This window comes from Myotis nattereri (genome assembly GCF_964212035.1).
Source record: "Myotis nattereri genome assembly, chromosome: 13".
NCBI lineage: Eukaryota > Metazoa > Chordata > Mammalia > Chiroptera > Vespertilionidae > Myotis > Myotis nattereri.
In genome coordinates this window covers 16,774,703-16,791,201 of record NC_138088.1, presented here as the reverse complement: position 1 = coordinate 16,791,201, position 16,499 = coordinate 16,774,703, and the positions used below count along the sequence as shown (strand labels likewise).

The following is a 16,499-nucleotide window of genomic DNA, read 5'->3' as shown; positions in this document are numbered from 1 at the left end:
AAAGGAAGAAGAAAAAGGTAAAGATACAAATTATGAACAACAAATACACATCTATCAACAAGTGAATCTAAAAATCAAGTGAATAAATAATCTGATGAACAGAATGAACTGGTGGTTATAATAGAATCAGGGGCATAGAAAGGGAATGGACTGACTATTCTTGGGGGGTAAGGGGTGTGGGGGATGCGGGAAGAGACTGGACAAAAATCATTACCTATGCTTGAGGACAGTGGGTGGGGAGTGAGGGGGGAGGGTGGGGTGGGAACTGGGTGGAAAAAAGAGGAACAAATGTAATAATCTGAACAATAAAGATTTAATTTAAAAAAATAGAACAAAACCAACAGTCCAGTGGATTTGACAATGGCATGTCAATATTGACCTCAGCTACGTAAATCTCAGTGAAATGATAGGGACAGAAGCCAGATTAAAATGTATTTAGATTTGCATTTCCCTGATTGCTAGTGAGGTTGAACATCTTTTCATATATCTATTGGCTGTTCTCATGTCTTCTTGGGAGAGGTGTCTGTACAGGTCCTTTGCCCTTTTTTTTGATTTGTTTGTTTGTTTGGTATTGAGTTTTATGAGTTCTTGATATATTTCAGATATTAAACCTTCGTCAGAGCTACTGTTTACAAATATCATCTCCTGTTTGGTTGGCTGCCTTTGTTTTGTAGTCAGTTTCTTTCACCGTGCAGAAGCTTTTTAGCTTGATATAGTCCCATTCATTTATTTTTGCCTTTACTTCCCTTGCCTTTGGGGTCAAGCTCATAAAATGTTCTCTACGACCAAGGTCCATAAGTTTGGTACCTATGTTTTCTCCTATGTGACTTTTTGTTTTGGGTTTTATACTTAGGTCTTTGATCCATTTTGAAATAATTTTTGTATCTGGGGACAAACTGTAATCAAGTTTCATTCTTTTGCATGTGGCTTTCCAGTTTCCCAGCCCCATTTATTGAAGAGACTATCTTCATTGTGTGTTTCTGGTTCCTTTGTCGAAAATTATCTGCCCATTATACATGTGGTTTTATATCTGCACTCTCTATTCTGAACCGTGTGTCTGTTTCTCTGCCAATATCATGCTGTTTGATTATCGTAGCTCTGTAGTATAATTTGAAGTCAGGTAGCATGATACCTCCAGTTTCATTCTTTTTTCTCAGGATTGCTTTGGCTGTTTCGGGGCCTTTTGTGGTTCTATACAAATCTGATGATTTCTAGTTCTATTTCTTTAAAAAAAATCGCATTGAGATTTTGATGGGAATTGCATTAAATCTGTATATTGCTTTGAGTAATATGGCCATTTTAATTACGTTGATTCTTCCAATCCATAAATATGGGATATTTTTCCATTTTGTTGTGTCTTTTTCAATCTCTTTTAATAATGCTTTGTTATTTTTCATATATAGGTTCTTTCACATTCTTTGTTAAATTTATTCTTTTGGTTGCAATTGCAAAAGGACACTACAATATACCACCCCACACCTGTTAGAGTGGCTTTTATCAACAAGACAAGTAACATCAAGTGTTGGAGAGGTTATGCAGAAAACAGAAACCTCATTCACTGCTGGTGGGAATGTAGACAGGTACAACCACTATGGAAAACAGTTTGGCAATTCCTGAAAAAATTAAGAATAGAGCTACCATATGACCTAGCAATCCCTCTCATGGGTTTATACCCTAAAAACCCAAAAACATGTATTTGCAGATATATGCACCCTGTGTTCATTGCAGCATTATTCATGGTAGCCAACCATGAATACAACTCAAGTGTCCTGCGATAGAGCATTGGGTAAAGAAGATGTACATATACACAATAGAATACTACTCAGCCATAAGAAAGGATGAAATACTGCCATTGGCAACAACATGGATGGACCTTGAGAGTATTATGCTAAATGAAATAAGTCAGTCAGGAAAAGCTAAGAACCATATGATGTCACTCATATGAGGGATATAAAACAGAAACTCATGAACACAAACAGCAATGTGGTTGCCAGAGGAAAGGGGTTGGGGGAAAAGGAGGTCCTAATATATGGTGACAAGAAAAGATTTGACTTTGGGTGGTGGGCACATGGTGCAGTATACAGATTTTGTAACATAGAAACCCACACCTAAAACCTCTGTGATCATATTAACTAATGTCACTCCAATAAATTCAATTAAAATGTATTTAGAAATAAATGGGAAGTGTCATAATAAAATGTACTAATTCTCTTGATGTGGTCCAAGAGCCAAGCAGTGACATCTCACACCTACCAAGTTTTAAAAAATTTCTTTAATGAAAATATGTGGCTAGTCATTTGGAGTAATTATCACCTTTTAAAAAATAAAAGCACAGGGAAAGAAGAATTTAAGAATACAAGGAGTATAATTCTATTTGTTTAGGTTTAAATCTAGTTTAATTCTTTTTATTCCCAGCTTTCTCTAATTGCGTTTTAATCCTCATCTAGTTTACTAATGAGAATTTAAGATACTATTTTCATAATCCTTGCTATTATTTTCATTTTAACCCTGAGGTTTACTCTTAATCTGTTTCTTTATAAACCTCTTAAATTTTAGCTTCCGTTTGAAACATTGTTGTGGTGATTAACACTTTGGACTCCCTTTTCTTCCTCCTTAGTATGTTTTAATCAACCTTTATTTTTTAATTGCAAAAGCCAATTAAACAAGTTTAAAATTTTACTGTATATATGCTGTCTACCTAATTGATTCTGCCAATTCTGTACAATTTTGCAGAACACTATTAGGATTCTTGGGACTACGTATTAATGTTTGTAGATTTCTAGGAATTTTTGTTTAATTCTCTGAAGGCAATCTTAATTGCAGGTATTTACGGAATAAATTTTTTCACCCTATTGTATAGCAAGTTCTAGCTTTGCATTAACTACCTGTGTGACATTGGGTAGGGCATTTCAATTATGACTGGGGTGTTTCTGGACTTTATAATCTCATAAAGACCTCCAGCCTGAAATTCTGTTACGTTAATCTCCAGGGAAAAACCACGTTTGAATAACTAGTGTTTGTTTCAGTTTCTTATAAAAGGCCCAAACTTTATTTTATTATACTACTAATGTTCTAGCGTATCATAATAGTTACCTATAATGTATTAATACATTTTATATTTGTTTTCTAATATTAAATTGTAAACCTAAATGACAATAGCATTTTCCCGTTGCCTGTGGTGGGAATGCCATTACTGGATTTTATTCTTTTTTGCTTTAAGCATGTCTTCCCTAAACAGCCCAGGCAGGGTTAAGGAAAGTACTCCTCTTTGTCCTCTCCTCTCTTCTCCTCTCTCTCCCCTCGCTTCCTTTTCCTGTTGCTGTCAGTATTTATTCAATAACGTATTTAAATTAAATTTATTTTAAGTTTTTATTTATTTTTATTTATTTATTTTTTTAAATATATTTTATTGATTTTTTACAGAGAGGAAGGGAGAGAGAGAGAGTTAGAAACATGGATGAGAGAGAAACATCGATCAGCCGCCTCCTGCACATCTCCCACTGGGGATGTGCTCGCAACCAAGGTACATGCCCTTGACCGGAATCGAACCCGGGACCTTTCAGTCCGCAGGCTGATGCTCTATCCACTGAGCCAAACCAGTTTTGGCTATTTTAAGTTTTTATATAAGAAAAGTTTTGAACTACTCTTTGTTGACGGCTTACATGTTAATTGATAAATGTAAGTGAAAATTATATCCAGATGAGCTGATGGGAGTGTATGTGTTTTCCTTCTGGTAAATCCAGACAGAAAAAAGTTTAAGAACTACCACTATCCCTTTTTGCTGTCTCTGTGTTTTTTTGTTTTTTTTTTAGGGACTATGCTCATGTTTGAATCAAAGAAATGGATATAAAAGCAGAACATCTATCTAATCATGTATTTAGGAAATAAAGCCCAACTTAAAAATAGGGTATGCTCTGTATCATTCTGGGAAAGATAGAAAATTGAGGTATACCTTTCTACTTTCTGCTAAGTTTAATTTTCTCTTTGAAGTTTATGAATATAAAACATCGAATGATCAGAGAGTAAGTTAAAGTGATAAAGGGATTCAAAAGGCTCTATATATTCTGTTCTGCCAGCCAGCAGTAAGGTTGGTATAATAGGACATACTAAATGAAAATGAAAACTATAATTATAAACCCACATTTAAACATTTAACTGTATGTTTCAATGAAAAACAGCTCCATTTCATTAGTAAGGATTATGGTCCTGATGGTATATTTACCTTTACATTTGTAATTATAATTTACTAGAGGCCCGGTGCACAAAAAATTTGTGCACTCGGGGGGGGGGGGGGGTCCCTCAGCCCGGCCTGTGCCCTCTCGCAGTCTGGGACCCCTCGGGAGATAACGACCTGCTGGCTTAGGCCTGCTCCCGGGTGGCAGAGGGCAGGCCCAATCCCTAGGTGCAGCCCCTGGTCGGGCTCAGAGCAGGGCCTATTGGGGAGTTGGGGCGCCGCCCCGACATGCACAGAGCAGGGCAGATTGGGAGGTTGTGATGCCACCCTCAGTCACGCTCAGGGTAGGGCCAATTGGGGGGTTGGGGCACCGTCCCCTGTCACACACAAGGCAGGGTCGATGGGGAGGTTGCGGCGCCACCCCCTGTCACTCACAGAGCAGGGCCCATCAGGGGGTTGGGGCACCGCCCTCTATCACCCACAGAGCAGGGCCGATGGGGAGGTTATGGCTCTACCCCATCACACACAGAGCAGGGCCTGTGGGGGGGGGGGTTGGGGAGCTCCCCCCTATCAGGCACAGAGCCGGGCTGATCAGGGGGTTGGGGCCCCGCCCCCTGTCACACACAGCCGCAGGGCCATCAGGGGGTTTGGGTGCTGCCCCCTGTCACGCTGATCCCGGTGCCGGGAGGCATATTACCCTTTTACTATATAGGGTAGAGGCCTGGTGCATGGGTGGGGCCGGCTGGTTTGCCCCGAAGGGTGTCCTGGATCAGGGTGGGGGTCCCCACTGGGGTGCTTGGCCAGTCTGGGTGAGGGGCTGAGGGCTGTTTTCAGGCTGGGAGTGACTGAAGTTCTCAACCGCTCCTTTTTTTCTTTTCTTTTTTTTTTTTTTTATTCTGGGCCAGCTTTACCTTGAGGCTTGGCTCCAGCTCTTAGGCCTTCGTGGCTGAAAGTAGGTTTCTGGCCTTTGCTTACAATGTTGTGAATCTGCTGGCTGAAGTCTGGCGGTATTTATTACAATGTTTCTCAAACTGCCCGCTCAGAGGCCTGCAGTCGCAGGCGGGGAACGTTGGTTTCCTCCAACAATCCTCCGTCACTGAGGCAAGCAAGCCTCATGTTAGTTTCAAGCTGCCTGGCTGCCGGCCGCCATCTTGGCTGACAGTTAATTTGCATATCTCGCTGATTAGCCAATGAAAAGGGTAGCGGTTGTACGCCAATTACCATGTTTCTCTTTTATTAGTGTAGATAGTCTACCTACTTTCAAAATGAACTTTAAGCAGTTGTTTTTATAGCATAACTTTACAATTGTAAGTGTGAACTATTTCTGGTGTACATTTTTTAAAGGTGTTTGATCAAGTTTTTATTCTCTTACAAATAACCATCTGTAAATATGGAGTTTATTTGTATAAGCTTTGGAAAGGTATTTAAATTGCCTGGAAGAATAAATCACCTCTCTCCAATAGTGACCTTTTTCTGATTTTCAAACTAAATCAATATTCCATTTTAAAAATTAGAATATTATTCTTTAAGGCAGCGGTATAGAACAAACGAACATACACATAGGCATGTGTAAAGAATTGGGCCTTGCCCAAAGAAAGATCTTGCCTTTGCTTTGGGCTTCTGGGAGGTAATCTATATCGTCCATGTAGAAGCATCTTTTTGTTTAGGGTAGGGGTTGGCCACACCCAGTAGTGTGACCAGTTATGTGAACTGGGGTGAGGCTTTGGGTGATATGGTATCAATCCACCTGGCGACCTAGTTAAACCACTTGGGCAGTCAATTGATTAACCATGCTTAGGTAATGAAGCTCCAATAAAAACTCTGGACACTGACTGAAGTGCAGTGAGCTTCCCTGGTTGGCAGTGCCATATTATCACATATCGACAATATGCCATGTTGATGCCAAGAGAGTCATGCATCCTGGAAGCTTCGTATTTGGAACCGTCCCACACACGGCCCTCCCTGTATGAGTCTCTTCCCTTGGCTGATTTTGATTTGTATATTTGTATCCTTTCCTTGTAACCTGCAACCATGAGTCTAATAGCTTTCAGTGAGTTCTGTGAGCCCTTCCAGTGAATTATTGAACCGAGGGTGGTTTTGGGAACCACCTGAACTTGCAGCTGGTGTTAGAAGTGAGAACCGTCTTGATTACTGTGTCCTCAAACCTTGCCATTTTATACAGGCTAGATTTCTATGTGGGCAAGAGTCAAGGTAGAGATAAGGAAAATAAAATTGAGAAAAACCTAGTAAAGATGAAGAAGAATAAAGGTAATTGAGATCTGATGCAAGGTTACCTGGTTTGGGGTAGGGGGGAATCAGATCAGAGAAAAAAATACTATCGGAAGAGTGACTGCTTGTTTGAGGTTAGAGAGCTAATTTGCCTAGAGAATAGTTCAAAATGTATCTTGGAAGTTCACTGTTGAGGACTTGGAGGTGTACTGTGTGAATTAGGAGAATAAAATCTTCCTTTTGGTAATTTGATCAAAATCAGGCTATCCTTGCCTGCTTCTTCCCTCTGTGGACCCTTTGTTCAGCCTCCTTCACTATTCCCTTCACCTTCTTATCCTGAAACTTTAAATAGGAAGGCTGTTTATGGGGAAGGAGCAACAAAGGGAGATATTATGGGGGAAGGGAAAGTTGGGGAACAGATAAAAGATGTCCTTTTCTTGACTGACTTATTACTTCCTCTTTTGTATGAACAATATATACTTCAGTTTTTTTGGAAAACTTAATCACACTGCAAACAGTTATTTTATTTTGATTTGCTTACTGAATTGTGAGGTCTTTAAGCCAGACATGTTTGCTATTTCTCACTAGCCAGCTAAAGAAAGAAAGAAATACTGATCGAATTCCTGTTGTATTACGTAAAAATATTTTGATAAAGAAGTACTTTCTGACTCATTAAGTTAATAATTATGACTTTTTATTGTAATGTTAAATAAAACTGACAAATCGCTCTTTTAGTGGACTCTAAATAACATAGTGGGTGTGATACCTATCATCATCCATTTTAAAAAATACATGAATAAGCTTTTTTTTTTAAAGTTTAACAAAACCTTTTTTATATTATTGGGGTGACATTGGTTAATAGGATCATATAGGTTTCAAGTGTAGATTTCTATGATATAATATCTGTATATTGCACTGTGTTAAATAAAACTCTTCTTTAACATTTAAAATTTTATATTTTTTCTGTTTAAATTTGTATTTATGTTATGCTTTTCCTCACCAGATTTTATCCTTATGTAATGTATTTTTATGTAGGAATTATATTTTGCATGTAGTGTTTTATGAAAGTAATATATTTTATGCATTAAAGCCTTTATGCGTATTGATCACCCTGCCATGGCTCTTCACTAAAAATAGGTATGTAGATTGAATTTAAAAAATATCTCCTAGTCATTCAATTATAATTAGCATGTAGTTAGTAAAACAACCTAAATGTATTAAAATGTTGTTAAGTAATTATGAAACAGAAGAAAATGAAGTTATTGGAAATGCGTCTTTTGATGACATGGGTGAAGCTAATCTTTAATTATTTTTAGTTAACCTTTTGTGGATAAATAGTACACATTGCTGCAATAAGACAATGTTCAGCATCATTTTATTTCCCTTTTTCCATTTAGAGGTATAAGTGCTGAGAAAAAAGTTGATATAATTAATTGGAGGGTAATAGACAGATTTTTGTTTCAGCTTTGTCACTTAATTATTTGAACTGTATCATAAAAATTATTTTTATTTATCAGCTGGTAATTTGATTAGGTTCATCCTCAATTTTGTTGGAAGCAAAGTAGGCCCTCCCTCCCACAGCTGCCAGCACCGGCTTCCCTCTGGCACCCTTGACCCTGGCTCCCCTCCAACCGCCAGCAGACACCCAGAACCCGGGCTGCCCTCTGGCCGCTGGCAGGCACCTGGGACCCAGGCTTCCCTCATAGCCCTGGCTTTGTCAGGAAGGTCGTCTGGAAGGACGTCCAGTCTAATTAGAATATTATGCTTTTATTATTATAGATTAGAGGTTGGAAGCCAAGAATTAGAAACCACCTGACTTGGTCATTTATTAGAGTCATTAGAGACATGCAGTTCTGGGATGTGTATCAAAATTGGCTTTATTAAGGCTTTTTAAATAACTAGTAATTATGTCTATTGGTTTTTTCTTATAGTTGTATGCTGACCTTAACAGTTCAGGAGGTGATGGTAAAAGTTAAATATTGTTAATTTTAAAATGCCTTTGACAAAAGGATTCTTTTTTGGATAAAATGTTTTTATCAAGTACCTTAAATTTGTTTTAATTACATTCATTCAGTTTAAGGCCTTGGAACCTTTTTGGCAAAATTGTTCTTCATTGTCAAACCAATCAGATTTATTTTCATGATAGAAAAGGTCTGGCCTCATTTTCCAGTTCAAATTAATGGCTTGATTCTGTTTCTGTGACAACCATCTTTGATATTTAATCCTCGATAGATAAATGGAAGAGCAAGGAGCCTTTTTTTTTTTTTTAAGTTTGTTTCCTAGAAATAAGGTGACACTTGTCTTTCCTGTTTCTTGTTGTTTTTTTTTCTTTTTTCTTCCTGTTTCTTATTGGAAACTGTCTTACATTTGTTTAACAGGATTTTTTTCTGAAAAGTAATACATTCTCTGGTGATGAATATGGGATGAAAGAGAGAAACTGTTTAAATAAAATTGCAACCAACTTCTGCCCCATTCCATTATGTGTCTGCAAATAGAACACACTATCACAGTTCCCCATTTATAATTTCTGGCTTCATTTTTTATAGAAATAATGTATAAAACAGGAACTTTGTAGTCAGTTTGTGGTATTAAAGAAGGCTTTGTGGACAAAGTATGAATCATTCCTAGTTTAGTACTTCAGAGATTTTTACATGCTATGCAGTGAATATAGATCTATTCAGGGTGGGTGATAGATATGATTTTCTTTTTATTTAGTCGGTTGGAGGGGAGCCAGGGTCAAGGGTGCCAGAGGGAGGCCGGTGCCGGCAGCTGGGGGAGGGAGGGCCTCCTCTTGCACAAATTTTGTGCATTGGGCCTCTAGTTTATAGATAAGGAATTTGAGACGTAAAGGGGCGAAATAATTGCTTATAGTCATTAAGGCAGTAAATGGTTCAATCAGAAACTTCAAAACTTACTTTTTCTCCTGTGTCACACTATCTAGTACATAGTCAGGCATACAGTAGATGTTACTGTGTGTTTAATGAATGAGTAACTGCACATTTAAAAATATGTTTTACTGAATTTTTAGAGAGAGAGGAAAGGAGAGAGAGAGAGAGAGAGAGAGGGAGAGAGAGAGAGAGAGAGAGAGAGAGAGAGAGAGAGAGAGAGAGATTGATAGCTGCCTTCTGCACACCCCCTACAGGGGATTGAGCTCACATGCTGGGCATGTGCCCTGACAAGGAATTGAACCAGCAGCCTCCGGGAGCATGAGACGATGTTCACCCAACAGAGCCACACTAGCCAGGGCGAGTAACTGCATATTTTTAATGAACTCTTAAATACTTACCATTGTAGTGGCTTCTTGAATTTGACCTGTTAGATCAGTAACATTATAGATGATTCACTACAGAAGAATATTGAAGATATCTTGTGTTGTCAAAGCATGGTCAAGTCGATTTCTTCAATTCTTGTGGTGTGTGTGGACATGACTAATTGAACAGCAAAGAACTTGGGCATTTTTAATGTTTTACAGATTAAGACAGAGACCTATAACAGTGTGATAGTACTTTTTTGATAGGTGTCAACTATTGGCACTATAATTAGATGTCTATTAGTCAAACGTCTTGAATGTTAATATGACCACTATATTTTTGTTCTGTGTTACAGGTATTCTCTTAAAGCAAATGACCAAATCTTGGCTGAAGACAAGCACAAGGAACTGTAAGTGCATTAAACTTGATATTGTACATAGTTGACCCTGTCAATGGAGTAGATGTATATAAATAATCTGATCTTTAAAATTATATGAACTATAAAGAAATAATTAACACCATGACTTTAATCCTCATAGGATTAGGATATTTATACTACATAAGGGTAACAGGAAATAATTGTTCCTGTATGCACATTCAAATATGTAGTATTGTATTCCATAATTGGGAAATATGTCATTTCATTTTCTTTCCCTAGATAAAATATTAAATTGTCACTGTTAACTTTTGGCTCTTACTTAATTGACTTCCCCTCCTCATGCTTATGATAGAGAAATATATATTTTTTTCTTTTGCTGCCTTATGAAAAAATGCCTATTCCTTATTTAGCATAGGTAAAGCATCTTAAAAGGTTTGAAATGTGAATAAAATTTTCTTTTTAAAGATTTAATGTTCTTAGGGTTCTGTCTTTCAGATAAAAACAACTTTATATATGATTCTGGGATTTTCCATCCCTATTTTGCTGTCCTACAGTGGTATTTTAAAAATTACTATCTCACAGGAACTGTGAAGTTTTTAATTAAGAATTACTAATTTGGGAGTTCTTTAAATTCACCTTACCTTAACCTTTTTAGTATCATTAGACTGTCTGAGAGGGAAACTAAAAATATTTTGTATGTTTCAATTTTCTAGCTTGGCAACTCAGAAATGAATTGACCCAGTGCTGTAAGAAAATTTTGATAATCTTGTTATGCAGCTACCTCATGTCAAATAATACTATAGAATTAAGAATTTGAGGAATTAGAGGCTAACTCCAGATTGAACCACACTTGATAATACTGTAATCCTACCTTTTCCATGGGGGATACATTACTAGACCCGCAGTGGATGCCTGAAATCACAGATAGTACCAAATGCTATACATACTATGTTTTTTTTCATACACACACACACACTTGTGGTGAAGTTTAATTTATAAATTAGACACAATAAGGTTAAAAATAAAAACTAATAAAATAGAATAATTATGACAACATACTATAATAAAAGTTATGTGAATGTGGTCTCTTTCTATCTCATTGTACTATACTCACCCTTCTAATGATGATGATGCGAGATAATACAATGCTTATGTGATGAGATGATGTGAGGTGAATGACGTAGGCATTGTGACATAACAGTAGGCTGCTATAAGGTTTACTTGAACCCTAGCATTGTGTTACCGTGACAGTGGGTCTGGTAACCCAGAGAGCTACTGAGTGACTAACGGGTGGGTAGATCTACAGCTTGGGTACATTGGGCCAAGGGATGATTCACGTCCTGGGTGGGATGGGGCTGGACAGCATGAGATTTTGTCATATAACTCAGAATGACACGACATATAAAACTTATGAATTGTTTATCTGGAATTTCTATTTCTATGACTGGAAAAAATAACAATGAAATAAATTCTAAATTCACTAAATTTAAAGTGTTAATTTAATAGACTTATCTATTACAAGATGAACTTTTTCAACTTTATAGTCATAATGGTGAACTAAGTAAGCAAATATAATGTATGTCTAAAGGTTGAGAGAGCACAATTTTATTTATTATTTTTTTAATCCTTACCCGAGGATATATGTTTTCTTAAAAATTGATTTTATAATAAGAGGGAGAGAGAGAAAGAGAAACATGGATCACTTGCCTCCCATAAGTGCCCTGACCAGGGATTAAACCTGCAACTTAGGTATGGGCCCTGACCAGGAATCTGACCTTCAACCGTTGGTGTATGGCTGATACTCCAATCAACTGAGCCACCTGGCCAGGGCCACAATTTATCTATATCTATATATCTCTATCTCTATCTCTATCTCTATCTCTATCTCTATCTCTATCTCTATCTCTATCTCTATCTATCTCTATCTCTATATCTATCTATGAATGAGAGAGAAAGAGAGAGAGAAACCTCATGAGAGAGAAACATCGATTGGCTGCCTCTTGCACTCCCTCTACTGGGGTTGGAGCCAAAACCCAGGCATGTGCCCTGACCAGGAATCAAACTGGTGACTTATTGGTGCCTGGGCTGATGCTTAACCATTGAGCCATACTGGCCCGGTGAAGTCTTCCTTCTTAATAACTAGTACTTACATAGCAAGGTTGTTATACTTATTAGCATTGTGACTTAATTGATTTGGCATTAGTTGATTATCTTTGTTCTTGTCACTGCTGGCTCTCTGCCTTGTCATTTTTGACCTATACACTAAAGAAAACTCTCAGTTGATTATGCCTGCCACTGCAACACTAGCCCTTCATAAGAGCTACTTATAAATAATCTCATTGTGTCCTTACAATTAAAATAGCCAATATCTCTGTGCTCAAGACTAAGCTTTTTAAAATATAATGTCTGTATAAATAAAATTTAATTCTCCAGTTACTAATTTCATGCTTTATTTTCATAAAACATTATTGCTTCTAAATGCTAATCTGTTAAAGACAGTCTTGATTCATCATGATATTGCAAAAAATGCAGTGACACCATCACATTAGCTGCGTTTTGAAAATGTACCTTAATTCTATGTGTATCAATAAGACTACAGTAACTCTAATTGTCTTGATAATGCTTTATATATTAAATACTAACTGTGTTTTTATTTAAAATATTCTTAGCTTCTGAAACGTGGTGATTCAGATTCCACATACCCTTAGTCACCCTTGCTTTACAAATATACTTGTTATTTGTCTGGGGCAGACGGATGGCATTGTGACATAACAGTAGGCTGCTATAACGTTTACTTGAACACAAGCATTGTGTTACCGTGACAGTGGGTCTGGTAACCCAGAGAGCTACTAAGTGACTAACGGGTGGGTAGATCTGCAGTTTGTATACATTGGGCCAAGGGATGATTCACGTCCTGGGTGGGACGGGGCTGGACAGTAACGACAGTATCAGTTGTCTCTTTAGCAGGAAGGTTTTTCTCAGGTTCTTGTTTTCTGATCTACATACTGATGATCCCAGGGTGATTTTAAGTAGGGAAAGCTAAGCAATTTGTGGTGGGATTAATATGAAACTATGTAATTTATACTGTGCTCTTTATGTGGTCCAGTAATCAACTAATTTCATTAGTCTTCTATAGATTTTCTCAGTCTATTAGAGTTTTAGTTTTTGAATGGAGTAATTTAAAATAAATTAGTAAAACATCACTTTTCATTCAATAAATATTTTCTACCCAGTTACCAGGCGCTATTTAAAGAAAAGATACTGACTTCATTTATAAATGGAGACTAACTCTTCAATTTAATATTGCTTCACATTTAAAAATGTTCATAATTGAAGATTTTGTAATTGTGGGGTCTTCCTATTGGACATATTTACAGTTATGGAACCATTTTGTTTCCATAAATTTCTGTTTGTTTTATGAATAGCTAAATTGTATATTACCTTGAATGAAGATTAAGATAAGGAAAGTTAAAAGTTGGCTGGAGTTAGGGACAAATACCAAATGTAATATAAATAAATTCAGAAGTATCCCTGCCACTTAGCACAGGCTGAGTAACTTGATAGCTGAGGATTTTTTTTTGGTTTGCTGTACTATATAAGGCATGGGGAAGGCCTCTTTAAAAAAGTTTCATGTTTATTTACCTGACTTTTTAAGATAGCTGCCAAGATAAAGAATGAATTTTTATAAGCAGTGTACGCTATTGTAGATATGAGGTGTATTTTCTCTTCAGATCTTGAATGAATTCTCTTTTAAAAAATATATATATATATATTTATTGATTTTAGAGAGGAAGGGAGAAGGAGAGAGAGAGAAACATCAATATAAGAGAGAACCATTGATTGGCTGCCTCCCACACATCCCACGCTGGGGATTGAGCCCGCAACCTGGGCATGTCCCCCAACCGGGACTCAAACCATGACCTGGTTCATAGGTCGATGCTCAACTGCTGAGCCACGCTGGCCAGGTGAATAAATTATCTTTTTTTAATGTCAGAAAGTAATTATTTTTTTCAGAATTATCCCTTTAAGTTTTAAAATTTTCTCTTGTATTATATTACATTTCAAAATTTTGGGGTCAATTTATGATTATTACAAAATGGGAGAAAATAAATGAGTTATGCAAGGGGAATGAATCCTGAGTATTAGAAAGGACACTGTTAGACCTTAATCTTTGGTTCAGTGTAAAAGAATTATAATTTTTTTAGGGAACAGTGCCCAACTTTTAAACTAGCAGGGGAGATTTACAAGTATTTAAGTATGTTAAGAGCAGTTTGGTTTGAGATAATCAGTAACATCTGATATGCTCTTCTATCCATTATTATTAATTTTGTTACTTAGCAGTTCTTTGAAAACCTCAAGATTGTTTTGTAAGAATAATATAAGGACTGATTGCTTGTAAAGATAATAGGTTTTGTTGATGGTAAAATGTATTTGCTTAATCAAAAAAGGGGAAAACAATCTGGCAAGCAGAAAGTCAGAATTGAAGTAACGAACACCTAGTACCAGCAAGGTTAAATGGTTATTATTTTTCAACTAGAGGTCCAGTGCACGGGCTTAATGTGTCCAGCGGGGATCGGCCTGCTGTGGGAGCACCGCTCATCCCAGTCAGGTGAGCGGTGCTCTGACCGTGGGAGTGCACTGACCACCAGGGGACAGCTCCTGCGTTGAGTGACCAGTGCGCGTCATAGTGACTGGTCAACCAGTCATTCTGGTCATTCCGCCTTTCGGTTGCTGTGTGTGTGTGTGTGTGTGTGTGTGTGTGTGTGTGTATAAATGAGATACAGTATTCTAAATATCATAACCATTTTTTAATGGTCTCTTTCTTAAAGGCCACTTTTTCATATCTTTTAAATTACAGAACTTTGAATCTAGAAATGAACTTTAGAACTAATATCTGTAATTTATAGTGAAATTCACAGTAATAAAGTGACTTGTATAGGTTGCACTTTAATGACAAGTGCTGGACCAGAACTCAAGTTTCCTGATTCCCATTTTAGTGCTTTTACTGTTATACCAGCCGTTCCCTAAATATGCAGTGATTTTTTTTAAAAAATACTTTTTTCTTTTTTACTCACATTTTCTTGAGCATTCAGAATCTTTATCATTGACATCTTTGTCACCATTAGAACCCTTTCTTCTAGAACACAACAGTTTTTTTAAAATCTAAGTTGTTTGACTACATGTATGATGTTTTCTTTGGAAATTTAATCCTAAGCTACAAATGCCTTTTATATGAGAAACATTTTTTAATTGATTTTTATATATAGTCTGATCTTACTCTGATCTTTGTAAGATAGCCTTTATATTGCTTTTAAAATTAATCTTTATAAAGCTTTGTATAATAATAATTACCATTTTTGCTAGTGAGACTGTGCCTCCAAGAACTAAATTTGTGTTTGATTTCTTTGCTTCTTTTTTACTAATACCATTACGTGAGTACTGTGAGAATTCCAAACTAGCATTGATTGAATTCATTTCAGGCTTTTATACATATTCCATAAATGGTTCTCAAGTAACCAGAATTCATCCTTTTTGTTGAACTTTTGGCTGTCCTCTCACTTGAAAATTCTAGGATTTCATAGTTTTTTTAATCGGTTATACCTGGATTATAAATCTTCTGAAAGGTTTGCTTCAATATTTTATTGTTTAAAAGAAAAGTATTAACCCTGTCATAAAGGACAAGAACTCATTACAAGAGATAATTTTAGGATTCAACTAGATCTTATATTCATGTATACATGATAGGTGAATGAAAAATATTTGTCATTAGTGGTAAATCTTAAAACCCTTTGAAGAAATTTGTGGTGCCTTGTCTTAGCATTAGAAAAAACTTAGTTTATATATGAGTTTTGCCATGGACTATAACCTTGATGTATCTGTTAGGATTCAATTCTGCTATGAGTATTAAGAAATAAGGAATTTATTATAGGAATTAAACCTTTTTCAATTGTGGGAAAAACTAGAGAAGTAAAGGCCCAAAAAGGATCAGAGAAAACTCACTAACCACTTCTGGTGTAGGTTAATGAATTGGAGCTTTTAAGAAGCAGCTATGCATGTCTGCAGGACCTGTGTTACCACCTGTATGGGTTTTCATTGACAATCTGGTGATAGGCCTGGGCCTGATTGGAAAGGTGAGCTGGAGGTAGAGTGGGATAAGTAGGACAAACTGCCCATCCCTTTATGTCTGTCTTTTACTACCTTTGACAGTTAACTACCTTTGTAGTGAAATGGCAGCTGCTTTACTTGCAACTCCCAAATTGTATACAACTTTATCCTGTGGCTAATCCTAACCTGAAACCATATAGGGAAGGAAATTCTGGGAAATGTAACACAGTATCAAACTATATCGTTTAGTTTAATCACTTAATCTGAATGTAATATCCTTATTTGTAAAATGGTGATACTTCTATTTTATTTCATTAGGGAAAGATTAGATGAAATTATATATATGAAAAAGTTTTGAACT

The 16,499-nt window shown here is 36.6% G+C and overlaps 1 protein-coding gene across 2 annotated transcripts in view; it reads left to right on the top strand.

Annotated features, from left to right (window-relative positions):
* Window positions 1–16,499, top strand: part of ADK (adenosine kinase) — a 474,216-nt gene that overhangs the window by 64,130 nt on the left and 393,587 nt on the right. For both annotated transcript variants that reach the window (XM_081105246.1, XM_081105247.1), the window contains exon 3: window positions 10,010–10,063. In XM_081105246.1, coding sequence (XP_080961372.1) covers window positions 10,010–10,063 — 54 coding nt within the window. The remainder of the gene's footprint in view (window positions 1–10,009; window positions 10,064–16,499) is intronic.